At 40.0% G+C, this 25,879-nt stretch overlaps 1 protein-coding gene across 2 annotated transcripts in view; it reads left to right on the top strand.

Moving 5' to 3' along the window:
• Positions 1–25,879, top strand: part of LOC124605138 (phospholipid-transporting ATPase ABCA1-like) — a 423,943-nt gene that overhangs the window by 117,506 nt on the left and 280,558 nt on the right. For both annotated transcript variants that reach the window (XM_047136621.1, XM_047136620.1), the window contains one exon: positions 20,285–20,522. In XM_047136621.1, the coding sequence (XP_046992577.1) occupies positions 20,285–20,522 (238 nt within the window). The remainder of the gene's footprint in view (positions 1–20,284; positions 20,523–25,879) is intronic.

Genomic DNA, 25,879 nt, shown 5'->3' with positions numbered 1-25,879 from the left:
TGCTATTGCTAATCTATTTATGGAATTTTTCAAACAACAAGTGCTGCAGTCGGCCAAAAAAAGCCCTTTGAAATGGTATCGATATGTGGATGACACCTTTGTGATATGGAATCATGCTGAAGAGGAACTGAGTGATTTTTTGGTGCACATAAACAGTTTCAATCCAAAGATACAATTCACCATGGAGAAAGAGAGTAATGGACAACTAAATTTTTTGGATGTATTGGTTACTAAAAGGGCAGATGGGACTTTATGGCACAAGGTATATAGGAAAGACACACACACACAGATAGTTACCTACATAAGGATTCGAATCATCATCCTAGGCAGAAGAGAGGAGTCATAAAATCTTTAGTGGACAGGGCTAATAACATCTGTGAGCCAATTTATTTGCAAGATGAATTAAGCCATTTGTGAACGGCTTTTAAGAGAAATGGGTACACTGACAATGAAATAGATCGAGCACTCCGCCCTAGAAGTAAGTGTCTGAAAATACACGACAACAACAACTGTCGGCTGGAAAAGTTTTTCTTCCGTTTATTCATAACATCTCGGACCGTATTGGGAAAGTTTTGGCCAAATTTCAAGTGGAGACAATCTTTTGACCTACCAAGAAAATTAGTGAAAGTTTAAGATCGGTGAAAGACACACGACACCCCTTAGCTACCCCAGGTGTGTATAAAATTCTGTTTAGCTGTGGCATGGTTTATATTGGAACAACTAAAAGGAGTGTTAATACCCACCTAACGGAACACACAAGGAACTGTAGATTGGGACAAATTCACAAATCAGCTGTAGCCGAACACGTTTTCAAAGATGGTGATCACGAAATAAAATTTAGTGAAACAAATGTGATAGCTAGGACCTCACATTATTATACACGCATGTATAGAGAAGCTATAGAGATCTACAAGCACAAAAATAATTTTAATAAAAAAGGAGGAGGAGTAAAACTAGACAAGATATGGCACGAAGCCCACGCCTACTACAGTAGTACAAGTTTATATGCCAACTAGCTCTGCAGATGATGAAGAAATTGATGAAATGTATGATGAGATAAAAGAAATTATTCAGGTAGTGAAGGGAGACAAAAATTTAATAGTCATGGGTGACTGGAATTCGGCAGTAGGAAAAGGGAGAGAAGGAAACATAGTAGGTGAATATGGATTGGGGCTAAGAAATGAAAGAGGAAGCCGCCTGGTAGAATTTTGCGCAGAGCATAATTTAATCATAGCTAACACTTGATTCAAGAATCATGAAAGTAGGCTGTATACATGGAAGAACCCTGGAGATACTAGTAGGTATCAGATAGATTATATAATGATAAGACAGAGATTTAGGAACCTGGCTTTAAATTGTAAGACATTTTCAGGGGCAGATCTGGACTCTGGCCACAATCTGTTGGTTATGAACTGTAGATTAAAACTGAAGAAATTGGAAAAAGGTGGGAATTTAAGGAGGTGGGACCTGGATGAACTGAGTAAACCAGAGGTTGTACAGAGTTTCAGGGACAGCATAAGGGAACAATTGACAGGAATGGGGGAAAGAAATACAGTAGAAGATGAATGGGTAGCTCTGAGGGATGAAGTGGTGAAGGCAGCAGAGGATCAAGTAGGTAAAAAGACGAGGGCTAGTAGAAATCCATGGGTAGCAGAAGAAATATTGAATTTAATTGATGAAAGGAGAAAATATAAAAATGCAGTAAATGAAGCAGGCACAAAGGGAATACAAACTTCTCAAAAATGAGATCAACAGGAAGTGCGAAATGGCTAAGCAGGGATGGCTAGAGGACAAATGTAAGGATGTAGAGGCTTCTCTCAATTGGGGTAAGATAGATACTGCCTACAGGAAAATTAAAGAGACCTTAGGAGAAAGAAGAACCACTTGTATGAATATCAAGAGCTTTGATGGAAACCCAGTTCTAAGCAAAGAAGGAAAAGCAGAAAGGTGGAAGGAGTATATAGAGGGTCTATACAAGGGTGATGTGCTTGAGAACAATATTACGGAAATCGAAGAGAATGTAGATGAACATGAAATGGGAGATATGATACTGCGTGAAGAGTTTGACAGAGCACTGAAAGAACTGAGTCGAAACAAGGCCCCGGAGTAGACAACATTCCATTAGAACTGCTGACAGCCTTGGGAGAGCCAGTCCTGACAAAACTCTACCATCTAGTGAGCAAGGTGTTCGAGACAGCTGAAATACCCTCAGACTTCAAGAAGAATATAATAATTCCAATCCCAAAGAAAGCAGGTGTTGACAGATGCGAAAATTACCGAACTATCAGTTTAATAAGTCACAGCTGCAAAATACTAACGTGAATTCTGTACAGACAAACGGGAAAAACTGGTAGAAGCCGACCTCGGGGAAGACCAGTTTGGATTCCGTAGAAACGTTGGAACACGTGAGGCAATACTGACCCTATGACTTATCTTAGAAGAAAGATTAAGGAAAGGCAAACTTACGTTTCTAGCGTTTGTAGACTTAGAGAAAGCTTTTGACAATGTTGACTGGAATACTCTTTCAAATTCTGAAGGTAGCAGGGGTAAAATATAGGGAGCGAAAGGCTATTTACAATTTGTACAGAAACCAGATGGCAGTTATGAGTCAAGGGGTATGAAAGGGAAGCAGTGGCTGGGAAGGGAGTGAGACAGGGTTGTAGCCTCTCCCCGATGTTATTCACTCTGTATATTGAGCAAGCAATAAAGGAAACAAAAGAAAAGTTCGGAGTAGGTATTAAAATCCAAAATACTTTGAGGTTCGCGAATGACATTGTAATTCTGTCAGAGACAGCAAAGGACTTGGAAGAGCAGTTGAACGGAATGGACAGTGTCTTGAAAGGAGGATATAAGATGAACATCAACAAAAGCAAATGTAGTCGAATTAAGTCAGGTGATGCTGAGGGAATTAGACTAGGAAATGAGACACTTAAAGTAGTAAAGGAGTTTTGCTATTTGGGGAGCAAAATAACTGATGATGGTCGAAGTAGAGAGGATATAAAATGTGGACTGGCAGTGGCAAGGAAAGCGTTTCTGAATAAGAAAAATTTGTTAACATCGAGTATAGATTTAAATGTCAGGAAGTTGTTTCTGAAAGTATTTGTATGGAGTGTAGCCATGTATGGAAGTGAAACGTGGACGATAAATAGTTTAGACAAGAAAAGAATAGAAGCTTTCGAAACGTGGTGCTACAGAAGAATACCGAAGATTAGTTGGGTAGATCACATAACTAATGAGGAGGTATTGAATAGAATTGGGGAGAAGAGAAGTTTGTGGCACAACTTGACCAGAAGAAGGGATCGGTTGGTAGGACATGTTCTGAGACATCGAGGGATCACCAATTTAGTATTGGAGGGCAGCGTGGAGGGTAAAAATCCTAGAGGGAGACCATGAGATGAATACACTAAACAGATTCAGAAGGATGTAGGCTGCAGTAGGTACTGGGAGATGAAGAAGCTTGCACAGTATATAGTAGCATGGAGAGCTGCATCAAACCAGTCTCAGGACTGAAGACCACAACAACAACAACAACAACAACAAGAACAACAACAACAAGAACAAGATATGGCGGTCGACTCTGTACCAATGAAGTGATTACCGATTACCTATAATCGAGAAAGATGGCACTAGCCAGATATAGTTTTAAAGTCGAAAGCACGTGATGAGTGGTGGCGCCATCTAAGTGCTCTGTATAAGCGGGACCTCCAGCACCTAGCAGCCAGTTGTCGACTCACCTCAGATGATGTTGCCCACAGTAGGCAACGAAACGTCAGGAAGGAGAAGCAGTTTTATTTATGGACCATGGCAATTCAGCCCGGAAGTTTTAATTAATGAAGACGCCGGCTGTGAAAGCTTTCATGTTATGATTACTACATCTCTGTTGTTGTTTTTTTCTTTAAACAATTCTAGTTACTCAGCTGATTCAGTACCAGAAATATTTGTTCTTTCCAATTTTTGGATTGAATTTGATAGCTTTTTCAGGTGGATTTGTGTGAAATGAAGCCAAAGAAATGACTGTGGGTTCTCAAAACATTGTTTTAGCATTGCATGACACCTGTCCTGAGACATGGAATAAAACTTGTTTCATAAATATCATTAAGTCTTATAAGTCCTGGCAGCAATGACAATCATCTAGTTTTAACACTATCTATAACCTGCTTATATTCATTAGCAACAAAATTGCAAAATGGTTTCAGTTTTTCTACACACACATTATAAAAATGAAAATGCTGAAAATTTTTTTTTTACTACAGTTTCTATATTGATAGAAAGAATGTCTCCACTTGTTTCTGCACCATTGTGTACCACACGGGCTACACAACCAATGCCTTGAATACATTGTTCAGTTTGGAATAAATATTTGTCCCAGCCCTCTTGTACCCACCAAAATTAGCATTAGTTATCTGCATAAAGGGTGAAAAACTTGGCAGATAAATTCTGCTTTCTTAAGATGCCCAGGACATAACTAGCTAATAATTCTGCTGTTTCTCCACCAAGGTTCAGAAAAGAGATTTTTTATACGAATACCTTTGGTAGGAGTGAAATATATAACTAAAATTGGGACTAATTTTAAGCTTTCATGATTTGATCCATCAACTATCACAGACACGTACTTAGTCTCTAAATTCTGATTGCACTTCACGCCTTGCATATGGCAATAAAACATGCACAAAAATCGACTCTTGTTTTGTCCTGGAGCACATGATTTTCTTCTCAAAAAGTTCTCTGACGATAAGAGCTGTGTAGTCCATTGAACATAATGAGTGGTTGTTTTGCAGTATGAAACACACAGCTGTTCTTCAGCAGTGATGTGTTTATCTTGCTCAGTTTGTAGTCAGTTCGTACTTACAAAGGCAGCCATACTGCTGGAAGCCCTCACGGAAACTGCCAGCATGTGCTGTGCTTCTTAATGTGTTGTGTTGTATTGGCTTGTCCTCCATGTTCAATGCAGGAAACTGAATGACTTAAATCACATTCTACATTCAAAGATGTTGCCATTTGCTTCAAGAAAGGAAACTCTACTTAGAGTTTGGGAGAAAGTAAATTTCCTTTTCCCCATTTAAAATTCACGTCTGTATCAAACAAAGCGAACAACAAACAGTGCAATGCACTGGTGCAAGCTCGCCGTTGTTAAAAGCTGTTTTCTGCTTTCTATCAGTACTTCTCAGTAGAAATCAGAAGACTGAGCCGCTTGCAGCTACGGCCAATGTATGAGATCCAACAGTGTCTAGCTAATTCGTATTAATTGCTGCAGATAAGCACAACATTTGAACATTAACCTCCATGTAACAAGCTTTCATAAAACCTTGTTACTTCCATGTTTCATTTCTGCCATGAAAAATGATCAATAAGAATCTCATACCAGAGTGGTCAGCACTGAGTAAGATAGTGGAAAGTCTTCTTTCTGTACCTGTACTGTCACCATGTACTTTCACTCTCCATTTTCATCACAGCTCAAGGGCCAAGAAAACTTGAAAACTTATTACTTGAAATGTGGGATTGTTAGGAAGTCACTGCAAATGGATCATGCAATTCACTTCAAGAATATTGTACTACCACTGAAAATATCATACATTTTTATTTTTCAGTCTCTCTTCCCACCTACTACCATCTCGGCCTGTGCTGATAGTCTTAATTGGCTTACATTCCATAGTTACAAAAAAACATCAAAACATTTTAACAAAAAAATAAAAATAAGCAATGTCACTGCTAGTACTGTTTGTAATTGTCTGGATGAATTTATTCATTGTCACTGACATCAATATAATTGTCTTGATATAGTCAGAAATTTATCAGTTTCATCTGAATCATTCGATGGGTAAATAAGAGCAGTGACCAGTCTTTCAATATTAGATTTGGTCAGTTGGAATGTGGTGCAGCAATCACAGGACCATTTGGCGCAGTGGGATGAAGGAGAGTTCCTTTCATTTTAGACATGATGCTGGTTTCTCACATCGGTTTTCATTCTGAATATCTTGCTGAAAACAAACACTTAAAAAGGAAATTACGTTTAAAGAATAATACTGAATATTTTGAAACTGGACTGTCTTATCTCTTACTCTTCCTCATTCATTAATCCTTATGTGGTCTTGCGGCTTTTCGTAACATTAATAGTAGCGTGGGGTGTTGCTGACACCCCAAATAAACGTGGCTATAAGGACATTCTTGTGCAGCATATCACTGATATGAATATGTTTACTTTACAAATGGCTATTTGGAATGTTATCTCCTGATACATTAGCGTTTTATTTGATATTATTTTAGTGTTAAATTGGGTTATTTGAAACAAATGCTATAATTCCCATTTTCTAACAATATTTTGTTTAATTATTTATTTCTGTTATTCTTCATATTGTACAACAGGTATAAGACATTATACATATAATTAAACATTTGTTCAGCGAACTCGTACGAACATTTTATGAAATCAGTCACTATCATTGGCTGCAAAGGTATGTGTTATCGTAACACTTTACACACACATTTCTCATGTGCTTTACACACATAACTTTCAAACATCAAGCACAGTGCAATTCAACTTTTATATCTTTTCTCTGAGAACAAATGGTGTGTGCCTGGGCTTGAGTATTCTTTGTTCAAAAGGTGGTGCATTATTCATGTCTTTCGATTCTCACCATTTTTGCGGCTTTCTCCCTAACTTGTTTATGCAGGGAGTGAGTGGCTGCTCTGTTGCACACTATGGGATGTACTAATGACCTTCCGACATCAAGTAAAAACAATCCCTGGGAAATCCTCTCATTGTTATTATTTGCATATATGATGAAGGCGTTAATGCAAGCAATGTCAATCATTCAGAAAAATAGGGCAAGTGGCCAGCATCTAGTTTTTCTTGAAGTTGAATAAGTAGAGCACATTTCTTCTTATTCTTCTTGCGTTACTACCTCTGTAGGACCACGGGTAGCCCCTTGGTGGAATGCATTTTCCTCTTTTTCACCCAGAACCTCTTCATTCTTTCTCTTCTTCTCTCCTGCTGCCGATATCTTCAGTTTCCGTTTCTCCTGGCAGCTCCACTGGTGACTTTCTAATCTTTTCCTGTATTCTTCTCTGTCATTGATCTCCGGCATATCTGTCAGTGTATATCTGTTCCTCCAATTTTCCTTTCCTTCGACCTTGATCCCCAATTCCAACCAGTCCTTCCGAAGTTCAACAATCCACTTGGTTCGTTTCTTTCCCCATGTCCTCCCTGTTGATTCCCACACACTCTTCGTCATTCTGTCCGTACTCATCCTAACTACATGCCCAGCAAACCTTTCCCTTTTGAGTCTGATTTCCCCAGATATTGTTCTCATGTTCCGGTACAATTCTTCCCTAGGTCTTCGCATCCACCTCTCTCCACCTCTTTTGGGACGTAGTATTTTTCTCAGTATTTTTCTCTCTTCTTTCTCTAGTTGTTCTGCCCCATTTCTTCCTAGTGTCATCGTCTCAGCAGCATATAATAGTGCATTCCTCACTGTTGCCTTGTAGTGGCTTATCTTTGCCTCTGGGGATATATTCTTTTAATTGTATATCTCTGCCGTCATGCAGAAGGCTGACCTCATCTTCTTTATCCTCTCTGTTATTCCCTCCTTGCTCCTGTTCCTTCCTGTTATAAATTCTCCCAGGTATTTAAATTTGTCCACCATTTGCACAGTGCCTTCCGGTGTTTCCCAGTCTGCAGTGGTGTTTAATGTCTTTGTCTTGTTATAGGCTATCCTCAGTCCCACCTTTCTGGCTACCTTACTTAAGTTGTCGAGTTGTGTCTTTGTGCCCTCTTCCATCTCACTTGCTATTGCTATGTCATCTGCAAAGGCTAGGCAGTCCACTTGAGCCCTGTTGTAATTTTTGTCCCCCCACATGGGTGTTTGGTATCCCCATTTCCTCGTTTATTGCTCTCTACTGCGTGATCACTTCGTCCAGTGCTATATTGAACAACAATGGTGACAGTCCATGTCCCTGTTTAACACCAGTCTTGATCTCAAATTCTTCTGACAGTGCTTCTCTGAATCTCACCCTTGCTTTTGTGTCTGTCAGAATTTCTTTTATGATTTCTTGTGTAGTTCCATCAAGTCCTCTGTTCTTCAGGAGCCTAACAAGAATCTGCCTGTCGATGGAGTCCTATGTCTTTGTGAAGTCCACGAAGGTTATTACTGTCTTTTTGTTTTTTTTAAGGCTCTATGTTCTATCAGTTGCTTCAGGATAAATATCTGTTCTACACAACCTCTTCCCTTCCTGAATCCCGCTTGGTAGTCGCCAACTGTACTTTCTACCTGTTCTTCTACTCTCTTGAGCAATAGTTTTGACAGCACCTTGTATCCGATCTCTAGTAGCGATATTCCTCTGTAGTTGTTTGCATCTCTCTTGTCCCCCTTCTTGTGTATTGGTACTAAAATTGCATTCTTCCATCCTTCTGGTAACTTCTTTGTTCTCCAGATCTGGTGAATTATGTTGGTCATGTTGTCTATTGCTTTGTTGCCTCCCCACTTTATCATTTGGTTGCTATACCATCTTCTCCAGTTGCCTTATTATTCTTCAGATTGCTTATGGCATGTGCAACTTCATGGAGGGCGTGGCTCTCTCTCTTCTGTGTCAGTCCCGAGTTCCAGCTCTTCTTCAGATGGTTCACAGTTCAGCAGGTCTCGAAAGTGCTCTGCAAAAATCTGACAGTTCTCCTTCGCACTGATGGCCAGCTCCCCTTTCTTATCTCTTATAAACAGTTCTCTACCCTTGTATCCAATTACACTCTCCTTTAATTTCCCAAAAAAGTGTGTGCTGTTGTTTTTCCTGAAGTAGGTCTCAATCTCGTCCAGTTCCTGCTTCATCTTCTGTCTTCGGGTCCATCTTATTGTTCAGGCCGCTTCCTTTCTTGCTCCTAAGAAAACTTTGCATTTTTCCGGGTCCTTCTCGTTGCTCCAGTCTCTCCAGGCTTTCCTGCGAGTCTCTACCGCTTCCTCACATTCCTTGTTCCACCACCAGTGCTTCCGTTTCTTTTCTTCCTTTCCCCATAGTTCAGCCTGTTTCGCCATATTTCGCTTCATGTCAACTCATTCATTGAATGATTCAATTCCTTCCTCATATCTGGATCGATTGTGTCTTAATTTCTCTGTCTACCTTTATGTTTTCTGTTCTTCTATTCGTCTGTGGCAGTCTGTCCCTGTTTGGAATCCAAAGGCACTTAACTTCTGTAAGATAGTGACCCGATTCTATTCTTGTGTTCTTCCTGACCTTTGTGTTCATAATCTCTTTAGCATTTGTCCAGCTGATTGCTATTTGGTCAATTTGGAATTACCCAAGGCGGGTGCATGGGTTTGCCCATGTCTTTTTCTTACACGATTTGGCCCTGAAGTGTGTTGTCATCAATCTCATTTTGTGTTCTCGACACAGTTCAGTTAATCTTTCTCCATTTTTGTTTGTCCGCTGGTGTGCAGGGTACTCGGCCACTACTCCTTTATTTTGCTTCTCTCTTCCAATCTGTGCATTATAATCTACTTCTAGTATCTTTACATGTCTATATAGTATGTTTTTCAGTGTATCATCTAGCTCTTCCCAGAAACTATCAGAAACTTTCTTGTCTTTCCTGTTCTTGTCATTTGTAGGTGCACATTTCATCTATAGTGTCCACACCTGTTTTGGTCTTATTGTATATTGTTATAATTTTTGGTGTCTTTTCCTCCACAATATTAGTGTCAATGGCACCGTCATGATGCAAAGATAAAAGGGGAATAAAGTTTTTAACTCTTCTTTGGTACATATGGAAGTATGGTGATATCCATTCTGAAGCCAAAAAGGCTACTTCTAAGTTCATGACCTGTCGTGCAAACTACTGGAAGTTTCTTTTTCAGGAGCTCTTCAGCCAGTGGTATGGAACAAAAGCAGTTGTCTAGTGTCACATTGTGTCCTGTACCTTCAATAGGCTGTACAAGTCTAGTTACTGTCTCCTAAGGTGAGTTTGACAGTGCAAAGGGACCCTCTGACTGTGTCCCAACATAGATTTTGATCCCCGAAGTATCCATGTTCTTGCGTCACATAAGGTGAAAATTTTCAAACCATATTTTGCAGGCTTGCTTGGTATATAGTGTCAGAAACTGCATTTGCCTCTAAATGCAACCAGTTGTTCATCCACTGTCGTATATTCAGACACAGTATAATTACTGACACAGTTTGACATACTTCTCTGAACGCAGCTAGGCGATCAAGTTCTCTATGCTGTGGTCTTTCTCAAATATCACCTAATCTCAAACAACGCAATAAGAAGCAAAAGTGCCATAAACTCGTTGTTGCATGAAATATTGCAATTCCAAAACCATTTGTGTCCCATAAAGTCTTCCAGGTTTTGGTGTTCTGCCGTGTATTGCCCAGCCAATATCAACAGACCCAGAAGAGATTTGATTTCTTCCTAATTTGTTGATTTGGCATCACGGTCTCTTATGAAATTTGATTCAATGTGTTGTATGTAAATATTTGTGTATGATGTGATTGTTCTAATTATTATGTCATTTATAAATATCAAAAAACAGTCCACAGCAGTTTTTGCAGATTTTGCGATAGCTTTCACACCAGAGAGATGAATAATGTGGTTTACACTTCTAGTTCTTACGTTATGACTAGGACAACTTTTCATCCATTTTGTAACCTTATCCTTTCCAATAAAAGAATCATGCTTGCTTTCATTATCCGCTGCACTTACTTGTGGTTCCAGTTCCAGGTTATCTTCATCCTCCGTTCCCGTGGCACTGTGATGAGAGAGAACTTCACAACTGTCCGTTTCCTCCTCTTCCTCTTCCTCTTCTCCTCCTTCAGAAGTTTCATCTAAGACCTCTTTCAGAAGCTTCCGTACTCTTTCTTGTTCTATTTCATAATGATCCATAGCTGTTCTAATTGCAGAGAGCAACAAAATACAAGCAGCTGCTACGGAGCACAACTGTACGCTTTCTCGCAGCACTGCAACATAGTCGCGCGAGGTGCTGACAACATCCCAAGGCACATTGTTGCGTGTTTTCTTGGAACTTGGTCTTCCATTGTAGATTCTATTGTTACTCAAAGCTTTCATATTACGTCCTAGAAAGGTACCAAAGAACATGACGTTATACTCCTATCCGTTATGTAATAATCCATCGGTAAGGATGACTGGGGCGTACTGAACACCCCGCACGACTGCTTAAGGGTTAAATGATATTGCTAGTTGCTGATAAGGGTGGTAACAGTAACAAGCAGACAGCTTACAATCTTCTGGCAGTAATGATTTTTATCTTCCTATAGTGCTCACTGCATTCGGCTGTGGACTGTGGAAGTGATAGTACGCCAGGGTGAAGTTCGCTAAAGCACCATGAGATTTGTCCAATCTGATCAATGTATATAGTCTCCTTTAATTATGCCTGTATTTATGTACATTAAAAGCATGGCATAACAATTTTCCTCATCATACATGGATTCAGACTTATGTTATTTTAAAAGTTTGTACTTAGCATATTAGTATGAACAGCTTGTGCCAAAATCTATCAAGTTCAAATTCCGAAGAAATATTTGCTGGAAGCTCACCCAAGGTCACGTTTTGCATTTCAGTTGGTTTAACACATGGTGCAAGATCTGGCAGCGTTGTTAAAGTAGGTGTAATTTCCCTCTCTATATAATACAATGTTCTTTTTGGAGATAATACAAGTAAATGATCTAGCAGAGGCTCATTAATATCAGACTGCATCTGTATTCCTTTACACCCACAATTTAAGAAGTTGTGGCACCTCTCCCTAAGTTCCCATATAAGTTGAAGCATGACCAAAAAATCCTTCAACTTCATTGCTTCCAGAAGTTCGGCACCTAAATAGTTGCTATTAATGTCTGAAAATAGGCCTCACCTGCAGCTTCTACAGGCTCCACAATAATTGTATCCAGAGATTCTCTGTGAACATAATCCTATTTCGTGTAGGTTAGTAAAATGTGTATAAAAGATTTTTCCATTTATTTCTTTAAGGTCAGCACTAGAACGTTTAAAGATTGAAAGTAAATATTCATTGTATTAAATTTGAGCAAAATCCACTTTAGAAACTGGCAGTTTAATAAATGGATCATGCAACAAGTTTAGGATCTTTTTGGACTTGATAAACTTTTCTCTTGCTCACTGCCCACTGTTTGACAGCAGAAAAAGTGAAAGCCAAGGAGTCTGCACTGGATGTAGTATTTATTGTACTTTTAACTGCATATATCTTTGAAACTGAGCTAATTGACATAGCCATTTCCAACTTAATTAAAATTAAGTTGGAAATGGCTATGTCAGCTAGCTCAGTTTTTTAATTAATTATGTACATCTCTTGCAAGTGTCTCACAACAGCTAAGAAATGCCTTGCAAACATCATTAGCACACAGTCAAATTGAATGACAAATGCATTTTGTTGGTATGATTCCAGGAAGGGACTCTTTTAGTCGATTAGACACTGAATTGTGCTTCCCTGCCATAGCATTTGCACCATCAGAGCCGAAACTAATTATGTTTCCTAATGGAGTATTATGTTGTACTAAGGCTTGAGTGAGTTTCACATACAGGTTGTCCACAGTTGCCCCAATTTCAGACACTACCATTATTTCAGCCAAACTGAAGAGTTTTCTAAATATTTAGCCTTCCATTCGGTCATAATAACACACAACAAAACAAGCAGAACTGATTGAAGCAATATTGGTATTTTAATCTGTCAAAATGGAGAATTTTACCACTTGAAGCTTGGAAATAAGGTCATTTTTGTAAGAAGGCACAATAGCATTTCTTATGTTACAACATTTTATGGTACCGTAATTTTAGAATAAAATAACTTACTTTTTAACATTGGTGTAAAATGGTCAGTTGTATTAAAAGGGATATCATGCGCTGTTAAGAATATGGTAACTTAAGCTCGGATTCGGTAGTTTGTTTGTCATTTGTTGTTATGCCCTTAAACAAAAACACTGTAAAAGTTATACAAAATTTTTAGTGCTTCACTCATTTTATTAATGTGCTTTTTTGACTGCTTCTGTTTCTTTAATGCAGTTAAAGTAGCTACTACAGAAACATTATAGTGTTGGTATTTTGCCTTGTAGGAAGTATTAGGGTCCTCTACCCTCTATGAATGAAATACCAGTTGTTCCTCCCATGCAGTGCTTGCATCTTCTTTTTCTTTTGCATAGAAACATCGCATATGCCATCACTACTTGACATGGATACTTGTTTAATAAATTACACAAATTAACACAAAATGTTAATGTTATATGTTGCTTGACAAGTGTGCTAAGTACCACATTGGAGCACAAGCAGTCGAGAATGATCGTTAAACAACTCACAGCAGAGGTGCTGTTATTACCAAATGTAATGAGAAATTGTTCACTGCAGTAAGCACCTAGCTGACATCCATTGTTAGTTCAGTTTTTAGGTATTATGCAAAACTGTAAAGTACACAGTGCCAAAAAGAACCAAAAATGCCCAAGGTCTCTAATAATGTATGCAGAGTTGATTTGTTTTGCAACAGTTACTCACTCAGAAGGTACAACTCCCAAAATTATCATATTTTCAGGTATGATGTTTAGCAATTGTATTCCCTTGAGCATTTGAGTTGCAAATGAATCTCAATAGGAAGGTGTGAAAATACGAGCAAAACTGATGCATAAAAAAAGTGTACAAAAGAAACAAAAAAGTTTTTCAGTAGATTTTGAACAAACAAGCCATGAATTTTCCTCCATTTGGTAAATTTCTTATGGATAAATGAGTTGAAAATTTTCTTCTGTTCTTATTTAAGGGATACTCAAAATTTACAATTTTAGTAGGGTGTTACTATAGAATTTCATTTATGTGGTGGATGTTAAAGTATTAGGTGAAGTACCTGGGTTTGTGGTTACTTCACAGTTGCTACTACTAGGCCTACCTAAATATGGGATAACAGTGTTGTGACTTGCCGCCGATCTTTCAAAGTGCCGCCGCACAGTAACGCGCGTCCTCTACATGCGGCGCTGTCTGCCAGCCACACAGGAGCAGCGCCACCTAAGCGGCCAGCCAGCCAGCGGCCGCTAGACTCGGACTCAGTTATGATTTGACTCTTAAAGTGTACACACGTCTTACTCTGTTTACTTGATCTGTGATTTTCATGTATTGCGTTGTCCTTGAAATACATTTGTTCTACTTGAAGTTATAACAATTGGCGACGAGGTAGTGAATTTTTCTTTTTCATCGTTGACCCACATTTTTCCATGGCTACTTTAGAGCAACTATTGCAAGATTTCAGAGAACAGCAAACGCTTCTCACAAATGCGATTCGTGATTTCGTCGCGGCATCAAATGCGGGGCGTCTCTTGTCGTTGTCTCTACCTCCTTTTCCTCCTTATGACAAGACGGCGGAAGACTGGTCTGATTACGAAAAAGTCTTCGACAGTCTTTGTCTACTTGAAGTTATAACAATTGGCGACGAGGTAGTGAATTTTTCTTTTTCATCGTTGACCCACATTTTTCCATGGCTACTTTAGAGCAACTATTGCAAGGTTTCAGAGAACAGCAAACGCTTCTCACAAATGCGATTTGTGATTTCGTCGCGGCATCAAATGCGGGGCGTCTCTCGTCGTTGTCTCTACCTCCTTTTCCTCCTTATGACAAGACGGCGGAAGACTGGTCTGATTACGAAAAAGTCTTCGACAGCACTTCTTGGCATTTCATGTCGCGGACGACCAAACATGTAAGTCTCTGTTCCTTTCATGGATTTCACATCAAATGTATTGGTTGTTGTCGCAATTGGCTCCTTTCAAGGATCCTGCGTCTTTGTCCTTTGCTGAAATGTGCTCACTTCTGTCCATCTATTTTCAAAAGCATACGCATGTGGTAGCCTCTCGTGTTGCCTTTTATCATTGTCAAAAACAACCGAATCAATCCTATCGCGCTTGGGTTGCTGAACTTCACAGCCTCAGTCGAAAGTGTCAGTTTGTTACTGAAGTTCACAAAGAATCCTACGCCGATTCCATGGTACGGGATGCTATTACCCGTTCAGCGCCCGACAAAGAAGTTAGGCAACATGCCCTTCAGTTGGCAAATCCGACTCTAGATGAAGTTCTGTCCATCTCTCAGTCTTTCAAAATTTCTTGCGCCGCTGGAGCGCAAATAGAGGCATGGGGTGACGTCGAGGAAATACAACCTCTGTGCGGTGTTGACGAAGCGTGTGAGTCGTGTCCCCACCGGCCGATGTGGCCGCAGTACGCTCCCGAGTGCAGCCTCGGTCCGAGAAGATTGTCCACAACGTTGGGCAGTGTGTCACAAATGCAAAAAAAAAAAGGGGTCATGTGTCATCCATTTGCAAATCCGACTGCATACATGATGTTCATGAACATGACGCTGATTTGTTCATGAACATGACGCTGATTCTGATTCTGTGTTTGTCAATTGTACTTCTTCCCTTTCAGGGAAGTTATTCCTGACTGCAAATACTTGGTCGAGATGTTTGCATGCAGGTGGATACTGGTTCTGCTGCCACTATCATCAGTTCTCAGACGTATCTTCAGTTGGATTCTCCAATCCTGACTCCTGTCACTAGGTAGTTACGGACTTAAAATAAACAGAAGATTTCTCTCTTGGGACAATTTGACGCTGAGGTATCTTACAAAGCTGTCGTTTGCACTGTTCCCATATTTGTGGTTGACCATAGTAACGCGGAGAATCTTTTTGGTTTCGATGCCTTTCGCGTTTTTGGGTTCTCCAAAGATCATTGTCAATATCGTTCTCTGATGCTATTCCTTATGCTCAATTGGATTCCTTGTCGATGACATTTTCATCCCTTTTTTCTCCTGGGTTAGACCGTGCAAATGACTTAAGCTCATATCATGCTCAAACCCACTGTTCGGCTCAGTTTTTTCGGGCTCGGCCCATTCCTGTGGCCCTTCGTGATCAGGTCAAACGGGAGCTGGATCGACTCACTGCTTCAGGGGTCTTGCTCCCTGTCACTTCCAGTGAGTGGTCCTCTCCAGTCATTGCCACTGCTAAGCCAAATGGTGATATTCGTCTCTGTGGCAATTTCAAAGCCACTGTAAATGCTCAGTGCCTTATCGACACTTACCCTATGCCTCGATCTGAAGAATTGTTCACTAAACTTGCTGGAGGCCAGTATTTTTCTAAACGTGACCTGTCGGAAGCCTATCATCAACTTCCTCTCGACACTGCTTCCCGGCAGTTTCTGGTCCGTAACACACCTTTCGGCCTCTGTCAATACCAACGATTGCCATTCGGCGTTGCCAGTGCCCCTGCTCTCTTTCAGTGATTCTTGGAACAATTATTGCTCACTGTCCCTGGGTGTATAAATTACCGGTACGACGTTGTTTTCACTGGCTCCACCACTGACGAACATCTTCACAATCTCCGCACACTTTTTCATGTCTTACAGACTGCTGGTCTTAAGTGTAATCTTCAGAAATCGAAATTTTTTTCAGGCATCTGTCACGTACTTGGGGTTTCAGCTCTCTCGGGATGGTATTCGTCCGCTGCAGCAAACTGTCGCTGCGATCGATGCCCTTCCTCACCCTACATCTGTTAAGGAACTGCAGGCCTTCTTGGGGAAAGTAGCATGCTATTACGAGTTTTTACCGTCTGCTGCTTCGGTGGTTTAGCTGTTGCATAAAAACGTGCCTTTTCACTGGTCCGCGTCATGCGATGCGGCTTTCCAGAAATTGAGGACTATGCTGAAATAGCTCCTGTGCCTGGCTACTTATCGACCTGGCCAACATCTTGTTCTTGCCATGGACGCCTCTCAATACGGGGTCGGTGCAGTCCTTGTGCACCATTTTTCTGACAGTTCTGAACAACTCATTGCTTATGCCTCCAAAACGCTCACGGATGCCCAACAAAAGTATTCTCAAATTGATAAAGAAGCTTTGGCCATTATTTATGCTCTTCATAAGTTTTTTTTATTCTCTATGGATCCAAATTTCATCTTGTTACGGATCACTAAACACTTGTTTCCTTGTTTCATCCAGCAACGTCACTTCCTGACAAGGTTGCACCCCGCCTCCAGCGTTGGGCTCTTTACTTGTCTCGTTTCAATTATGAGATTCATTTTCGGCCGACTGTTCAACATGTGAATGCTGATGCACTGTCTTGCCTTCCCATGGGTCCTGATCTGTCATTTGATAGGGACGAACTTTTGTGTTTCCACCTGGATGTTGCCGAGCAGCGGGTTGTGGACGGGTTCCCCATCACCGGGGACCGGCTGGCGGCTGCTACGGGTTCTGATCCTACCCTCTCCCGGGTTTTACGCTGTATTCAGAAGGGTTGGCCAGATCGTCCGTCCGCTAAGACTTCTGATCCATTGCGGAACTACTACGCTTTGCGTTACTGCCTCATGGCTAGGGATGGTGTTATCCTCCTTTCTACCGAAAATGCTTTGCCGCGTGTTATGGTACCTGCGTCTTTGCGTGCTTCGGTCTTGCGCCTCCTTCACCAAGGGCACTGGGGTGTGTCTCGCACAAAATCTCTGGTGCGCCGTCATGTGTACTGGCCCGGCATCGACTCTGAAGTCGCACACATGGTCGCTGCCTGTGGCCCTTGTGCGTCACAGGCCGCCGCCCCGAAGTCATCTTTGTCACCGTGGCCTTCACCTGAGAAGCCCTGGGAGCGAATTCATGCTTACTTCGCGGGACCTTTTTTAGGTACTTATTGCCTTCTCATTACTGACGCCTACTCTAACTTTCCTTTCATTGTCCATTGCACGTCACCTACCAACGCGGCAACCACCAATGCTCTAGCTCGCATTTTCTCTTTGGAAGGCCTTCCCTCTACCCTCGTTACTGATAATGGTTAAGATCAGCACCAGGAAACCGATTCAGATATCAGAGGAGGAAAGAAAGAAGAGATCAGATAGAATGAGGAACTACTGGGAGAAAAAGAGAGCACAAGCATCTAACAAGTGATTGATCTTACATACCCCAAAGATGGGTGATTCAAAGGGGGGGGGGGGGGGGGGGGAGGGGGAGGAAAAAAAAATTTGCAAGGATGCAATGTGATTTGGAGTCCATGTTAAACTGTTGGTCTCCTATGAATCAGGTTGTGTAGTTAGACAAGAGAATCAGCACGCAGTTCGCAAACTAAGTTTACTCTGTAGCAGAAATGGAATATCTCTTCCATGACCATTATACTATGAGTGTACCACATTATCTTCAAAGTTGGATGATTACTTATGTCTGCCAACAAATCTGTACATCATAAAATTTGATTGGAATGCAATCAAACATAAATATGAAACACTGTATTATGAGAAGGAAAATAGCTACTCACTAAACAGCGGAGATGCTGAGTTGCAGATAGGCTCAACAAAAAGACTTTCACAACTAAAGCTTTCGGCCATTGGCCTTTGTTGACAAAGGCCAATGGCCAAAAGCTTTAATTGTGAAAGTCTATTTGTTGTGCCTATCTGTGACTCAGCATCTCCGAAATATGGTGAGTAGCAACTTTCCTTCTGATTATATTGTTACGTTCCATCCTGGATTTTCTGTTGTTTGATACGAGGGGCGTTTGAAAAGTCCATGCATCCATGCAAAGTCTTTAGAGATGGCATCACCGGTGCGTGTCGAGGTCATGTTTAGTTAGCAGCATCTTTGGAAAGAACGCACACCAAGTTTCAGCTATATTGGTCTATTTCTTTGTGTTTGGCATTTGTGTGAGTCAAGAAGTAGATTTATTGTCAAGAAATGGACGAAGAAGAATTTTGTTTGGTGATTAATCATTACTTTATGAAAGGCAAAATGCCTCAGGAGACTAAAGAGCAGCTTGATAAACATTACAGTGACTTTGCACCTTCGATTAGAACAGTTTATAAGTGGTTTCAAGATTTTCGGAGTGGCCATATGGGCACAAGTGATGCTGATGAACGCTCTGGATGCCCTGTGGAGATCACGACTCCAGAAATCATTGGTAAAATCCATGATATGGTGATGGCTGACAGAAGAGTTAAGGTGTGTGAGATTGCTAGTGCTGTGGGAATCTCAAATGAATGCATACATAATATTTTGCATGAACATTTGGATATGAGAAAGCTATCCACAAGATGGGTTCCGCGATTGCTCATGCTTGACCAAATATGAAATCGTGTGAAGTGTTGCAAGGATGGTTTGCAGCTGTTCAGGAAGAATCCGCAGGACTTTAAGCATTGTTTTGTCACTGTGGATGAAATGTAGACACATTACTATATTCCTGAGACCAAACAACAATTTAAACAATGGATTACCAAGGGAGAATCTGCACCAAAAAAGGCGAAGACCATTCCTTCGACCGGAAAGGTTATAGCGACTGTTTTTTAGGATTCACAAAGGATAATCCTCATTGACTATGTGGAAAACAGTAAAACTATTACAGGTGCATATTATTCATCATTATTGGACCATTTGAAAACCGAGCAGTAAGAAAAACGCTCGCGATTGGATCGCAAAAAAGTCTTTTTCCATCACGACAATACACCAGCACACACCTCAGCAGTTGTGATCACAAAATTAATGGAAATAGGATTCCAACTCGTTTCATAGTCCCCCCCCCCCCCCCCCCCCCCCTCCCATTCTCCAGACTTGGCTCTCTCGGACTACTATTTGTTCCCCAATTTGAAGAAATGGCTGGTGGGACAAAGATTTTATTCAAACGAGGTGGTGATTGCAGCACCTAATAGCTATTTTGCTGACTTGGAGAATTCTTTTTATTCGGAAGGGATCAACAAATTAGAACAGCGTTGGAAGATGTGTAAAAGTCTAAAAGGAGACTATGTCGAAAAATAAAAAAGGTTTACCCCAAACACATAAATAGTTTTTATTTTTGCATGGACTTATCAAACGCCCCTCGTAAATATGAAACACTTTAGATATATTTGTTGGGATAAGAAAGGGGGCACTGTACATACTGGGTACATTCCTCTTCGCAGTACAGCCTTCATGTATTGCTCATAATGCAAGTGGTAAAATAAGGATATAGGTTAGCCCATTTGTGTTACTGAAACTGGGAACTACGAACAATAAGAAGTAACAGTAATCTGAATTTTAGCTTTGTTTGTTAACTTTTTGTCTTCCACATCAGTGAATGTATATAGGCTTTTGATATTGGATCCATTTAGGTGTACATGAACTAACACACTGAGAAATTATTTTTATTGAGTTTGACCTACATTCTTCCACAGCATCAGATTATTTCATTGTCCTGCATTGCACCATTTTCTATCAAATTATTCTTCTTATTCATACATGATGCATGCATAAAAATAAAGTTTTCTTTTGTATGTTTTCAGTATGGCACTTAAACATCTCTTTTTCTTTGTTACAGGAATTAATGAAACTGATGGGCCTTAAATCCTGGATGCTTTGGACTGGTTGGCTGGTTAATGCTTTATTTGTAAATATGATCTCTGTTACTGGTATTGTCCTAGTGATGAAGTTTGGCGTGGGAAAGATGCCACCTCTAATAGAAAAAGCTGATGCTACTGTGTTATGGGTTTTTCTTATTGTGTTCTGCATCTCGTCAATCGTTTGTTTCTTTGCCATAAGTTCATTCTTTGAAAAGGGTAAGTATGATGTTGTGAGTTAATTAAATTGGACGTTTACTGTTCTATGTTGAATAGTTACTCAGATATGAGTTTGGGTATGAAGTTCCTTATTACAACATCCTTGTATGATATGTTCTTGGTATTCTTGTCTTCTCAAACTAATGTACAATCTCAAGATAACTGATGATAGCTCAAGATTGTACTCTTGTTTGATGCTACAAGAATACCCAGAATATTTTGTATAGGCATAAATTTTTTCATGAATTTGCAGCATAAAGAGCAATTACTCATTCTTTTTCCTATCAGAGTGTTTGTTTCACAATGATGTGTGGATGTGTTATGCAGTTTTTTGCAATCAGGCAGCTGGATATCCCCCATGATTACCTTCAATTTGGCATTTTTGATCTGAAGTTGATGTTTGTGTAGTTGCTATACCCTGTCAGTTAGCACTATTGAACGTTTGCTCTCAAATACAGCTGTAATATGAAAGAAAATTAGAAATACAATTAGTTACAGGTCTTTTAGTGCCTCATACTTCCAGTATTGTATGTTGGAACTTCAAATGTTCTTCTGTTAGGAAATGACATAATGAAATTGGAGATAAACTAAATGTAAAGAACAATAAATGAAAATGAGGAAAAACAAACTTGGGTCGTGAAAAAGGCAGGTTAATGTGGAAATTTCAGATGGCATTGTGGAGCTAACAGTTGGATAACAATGACACACTGATAAAATAAAGAAGTTAAGCTAATTTGTATTTCTAATTTAGCCATACTTACTTTTTTCCATACTTTCCTTTTATTGTTCAGGTGCTCCAGGATAATTCCTTCCATAACATCATTTTAACTTACTGTTCTCTTGGTCATTTCACTCTTAGTGATAATAGTAAGATGTTGAATTATTGTTGTAGTTTTTCTTTAAGACCAGTCAGTCAGTTAACATGGAGATCACTTGCTGGAAGTTTGAAAGCATTATGGAACTTGGTTGGGAAATAGTCAAACAAATGCAAGATTTGAACACTACAGTCTCTAATTGCTCATCTAAGCAAGCATTGAATAATGACTCGAATTAAATACACTACTCCTGATTGCAAAATCCTATGCAAGGAGGTACATGGCTGAGCATGAATACGAGCAGAGCCAGAGCGAATACTAAAAGTCCAGTACCTGGGCCTGACCGACATAGATGTCCCTCTTGGACCACTGTCTGTCCTGAAGTCTCCCATGGGTTATGCCGCCCTGTCTTTGTACTGTGCTGCAGCCCACGCTGGTCCTTCCATGTTGGTACTTCAGGACACCAACCTGCAGGGCCTTGTGTATGACCATACATGGTCACTGCCAATGCACGGCTGTGCCTCGCAGGGAGATCACGTGATACCTTGTGAGTCTACAACACCCTTCCTGTGGTGTCTCTTTTGTACTCTGAGTACTTTCTAGAAAACTGAATTGTTCCGGTTGCTGTTCTGTTGCCTTTCAGGCACGCATTTTTTAATATGCCCCCCCCCCCCCCCCCCCCCACTCTCTGTAGGGAAAAGTTTGTAAGTGCTCTCCTCAGTGACTACAAATTCTTATACCATGTTTTTCACAAATTTTATTGCATTAATTGGGGAAAAATACATATTTGCTTTACAATAACATTCAAAGATGTGCACAACTGCTTTAAAACTGTCCATGATAAAAATACATAAAAGTCAATCTTTTCCTGTTAGAGAAATGTTTACATTTTTACATTTCACACTTAAAATCATTGTTATATATCCTAATGCCTGTAGTAAGATACATTGTATTTTACAGTACAAGACATTTCTTATCATCCTACCACTTCTCTTTTCTGGTAGGATGGGTATACATACTATTTTACGATCAACTTTACGACGAATTGCACTTGATACATTGATTTATGTTTCATAGCTTAATTACTGTTTCAGTACCTGAAAGAGAAAACACTTCACACTAGTTCTTTTCACACCTTGTACCAGTGTTATCATTTTTCAGCATTTGTCCATTTTTGTATTAATACTTTGATAAACACCACTATTAACTTCACTTCTAACGTGTCTAGCAGGCATTAGAGATCTGTCAAAAATTGCCTCTTCCCTGTCTCAAGTTGTGCTTATCATAGGCAGATACCTGACTTTATCCATCTTTGGGCTCTGATTTACAATTTCGTTTTTAACACACATTTTTCTACAACAATTGTTACGCTTTGTTCTGCACACAAAGTTAAAACAGTCTCAGCAACATTTACAATATCTGCATAGGCAGTATATCATCACAGTATTTACTACACCAGAGCCCATGAAACCCTAGAAACAGAAATGACTCAATGAGAAGTTACTGAAGGCACATCAGTCCTATTATTCAATCTCACTTTGTAGCTCATCCAACTTATGTCCTGCAGCCATTAGGTTATGTAACTGCCTAATTGTAAGTTATATTTTCAGGTGCAGCTTAAATTTACTAATATTCCTTGTGTCATTATTCTCTATGCAGCAACCTGTTTCCATGCTTAAGTTCAGAACAGTATCACTGCTTGGCACATATGTTTGTATTATATGTTCAGACTGTATCAGCATCTGAGCCGTACACCTATGATATTTACCTAAAAATTTTAACTTCCCTTTGCCTCGGAGCATCATAACTATGGGACTTCCATCATGACACATGAAATTGCCTTAGTCTACTGCTGCAACAAACAGCTATTTTTTATTACTTACTGGTGTTCTCAGACTTAACATTATTAGTTTCTGCATACAATCCTTCACAATTCTTTGCACTGGTTGCAGAATCTTAGCCTCACACTTCTCCAAGATCATATCTGAACAAAAGTATAAATACCATTTCAAAATTCTAAGGCTCTGACCTAGTGTGTTACACTGTAATTTCCCATTATTTACCTTCGCATATTGATGTTTTGCGTCATCTACTAGCAGTAGCTCTTTTTCTGGGGCAATATTTGTAAATAAATGTCTTGTTATGCCCACTTCTGATGATAATGATAGTATTTTGTAGAGGTTATACATGTCTTTCTCTACTAGCAGGACCTTTAACACATAACATAAGATGTTCCAGCAATGAAAACATCAAGGTCGCTTCTGGAACCCCTTGTCTCTTATTAATTCTACAAACTTTACAATTTGAGCGGGATTGATCAGATGCAGCTGTAGAATAGCTTCCTGAGAATTGACAATCACTGATAATAACATATTGTATTTCTGATATTGCTAACTGAAAATGCCCTGTCTGTTGTACCAGCTGTTGGTTAACGGTGATCAAAATTACAGCTTGCTGTAACAGTTTGTCAGTACTGTCTGTGCTCAGGCGTCTTTGTGATCCCCAGAGGCAACTTTGTGTGTTTCCTAGTAAGCTTCTTCTTTTGATAACTTTCACATTTCTGGGTATATTTTTCTTTATTGGAATTAAAATCAAGGGAAAATTACAACCATTACCAATACAGTGTCCCCTCTGGAATTGCTTCTGCTACCACTTGGGGGCAGTCTACTGACACATTCTCCTCTGTAGTGTTTAGGACACTCGTTCCTCCTGGGGTCCTATTGTTAATACTGAAACAATTTGGTTGTGCTCTTTTTGCTTCTGTCTGGCATTACCTGTTGCCTGTCCCTATTGCAATGCAATACTTAATGTGTTTCTGTCACTACATGCTCTCATCTTTCCAAATGTCTCTCACTTTGTGCTTAAGAATCTCTCACAAGAGCTCCTATTTTCTTTGAATGTACTAAGTGGAACTCATCCTGTGACTCCATTTTCCTTTCCTTACATGCCTTTCGCTGCGCATGATGTTTCTCTGAAAGAGCAATCTCTTTCTTCTACCTGCACAATCATACTAGTAAGAGTCTGAATACTAATACCTATCTGCAATGCGTGGAGCTCATCCTCTTACTCTGTCTTCATTCTGATCCGTTCCCTGTGGATCCAAGGACTTCTGTTGGCATAACAGATTATGACTTCATGTACTCTGAAAAAATTTCAGCCCTGCAGCCAGTCAAATGGAATATCCACACCTTCCACAATTATATAGAAATAATGGCTCACTTGCATTACATTCAAGGGTTACAGTTCCCTCTGTCCCTGTAAATGTGTTGGCGATTTCCTGAATCTACACCCAACTAGGGTTATCTTCACACTACTATTGATGAGAAATCTCAGGCAATTAGTAAATCTGTCCTGACACTCCAGTTGTATAAACTCATTTGTGCTTTCACACTTGACTGTTAATATCTTTCCAGGTAAGATGCAAGGCAACTGCTTTCTTACACCTTTACATAGTTTTCCTGGCTTTTACTTCTCCTTTACGCATTTTGTACATGGCAAACACTTTCTGAGCAGTCTCTCATGTAATGACCATTTCGCATGCATTTAAAACATGTTAAGATCTTCTGACGCACACATGGGCATTTATGGCTTGGTGAATTATATTGTGAGTGCCTCACTACTCATGTTTGGTCCGTTTCCCTGCCTTTTCTTGATACAGCTGACCCCACCTACTTATTCTATTATCTGCACAACACTCTTGCACCATACGGCCGAGCTTCCCACGCATGAAACACTTGGAGGCTTTCTTCTTGGTCCACGGCACTGCACCACCACCTCGGGTGATTATCTTTTCTCAGGCTGAGGCTATTGCACTCTCCTGTGTCAGAGCTGTTTCTATAGCCTCTGCTAATATTAGCTGCTCACCTCGTGCATGCACTATTGTCTTTATCCTGTCATCTTAAAACCCTTGGATAAACACTGCTCGGCTTGATTTCCAAATGAGAGCAAGCTGCCCTCTAGCTCTGATTCTTGCATGGTACCTCTGATAGCTTTCCTGAAATGGCGTTGCATGGTATCTAACCTTGAGCCCCACTGTGCTATACTTTCCCCACATTCTTGCCAACTTGTAAACACCTGACATGCGTAGAAGTCAAGTGTCTTTTTACTAGCATAGTTTTCTACTAATATGGCACTTAAATCTCCAGCTAATAACTTGCTATTGCAACTTATCTTAAAGTGATCTTTATTATTAGCTATAAAACTGTTCAGGCATAAATTTATTGAAAAGTCAATGTAAAACATGCGAGGTCTTAGAAAGGGTGTGGTGGTCTACTTCCCATACTAGGTAGTATAAACAAGTGCATTTCAGTCGTCACCTCATTTCAGTTTGTAGCACTCATTAAGAAAATTGGCACAAATAACAATTATTAATACAACTTTAACTTGTATAGTCATTGGCATACAAAAATATTTCTAGTGCTGATGAACTCGTCACAGTGACACAGTGTGGTGGCTTTGGTGTTGACGTAGCGTTATTGGATCATGTGCCACTAAATATAAGATTTTTACCCTAGGCATATTATATTTCAGTGAGTATTCTCC

This window comes from Schistocerca americana, chromosome 3 (genome assembly GCF_021461395.2).
Source record: "Schistocerca americana isolate TAMUIC-IGC-003095 chromosome 3, iqSchAmer2.1, whole genome shotgun sequence".
Taxonomy (NCBI): domain Eukaryota; kingdom Metazoa; phylum Arthropoda; class Insecta; order Orthoptera; family Acrididae; genus Schistocerca; species Schistocerca americana.
Note: the sequence above shows the minus strand (reverse complement) of the source record. Positions and strands in the feature narration are given on the sequence as shown.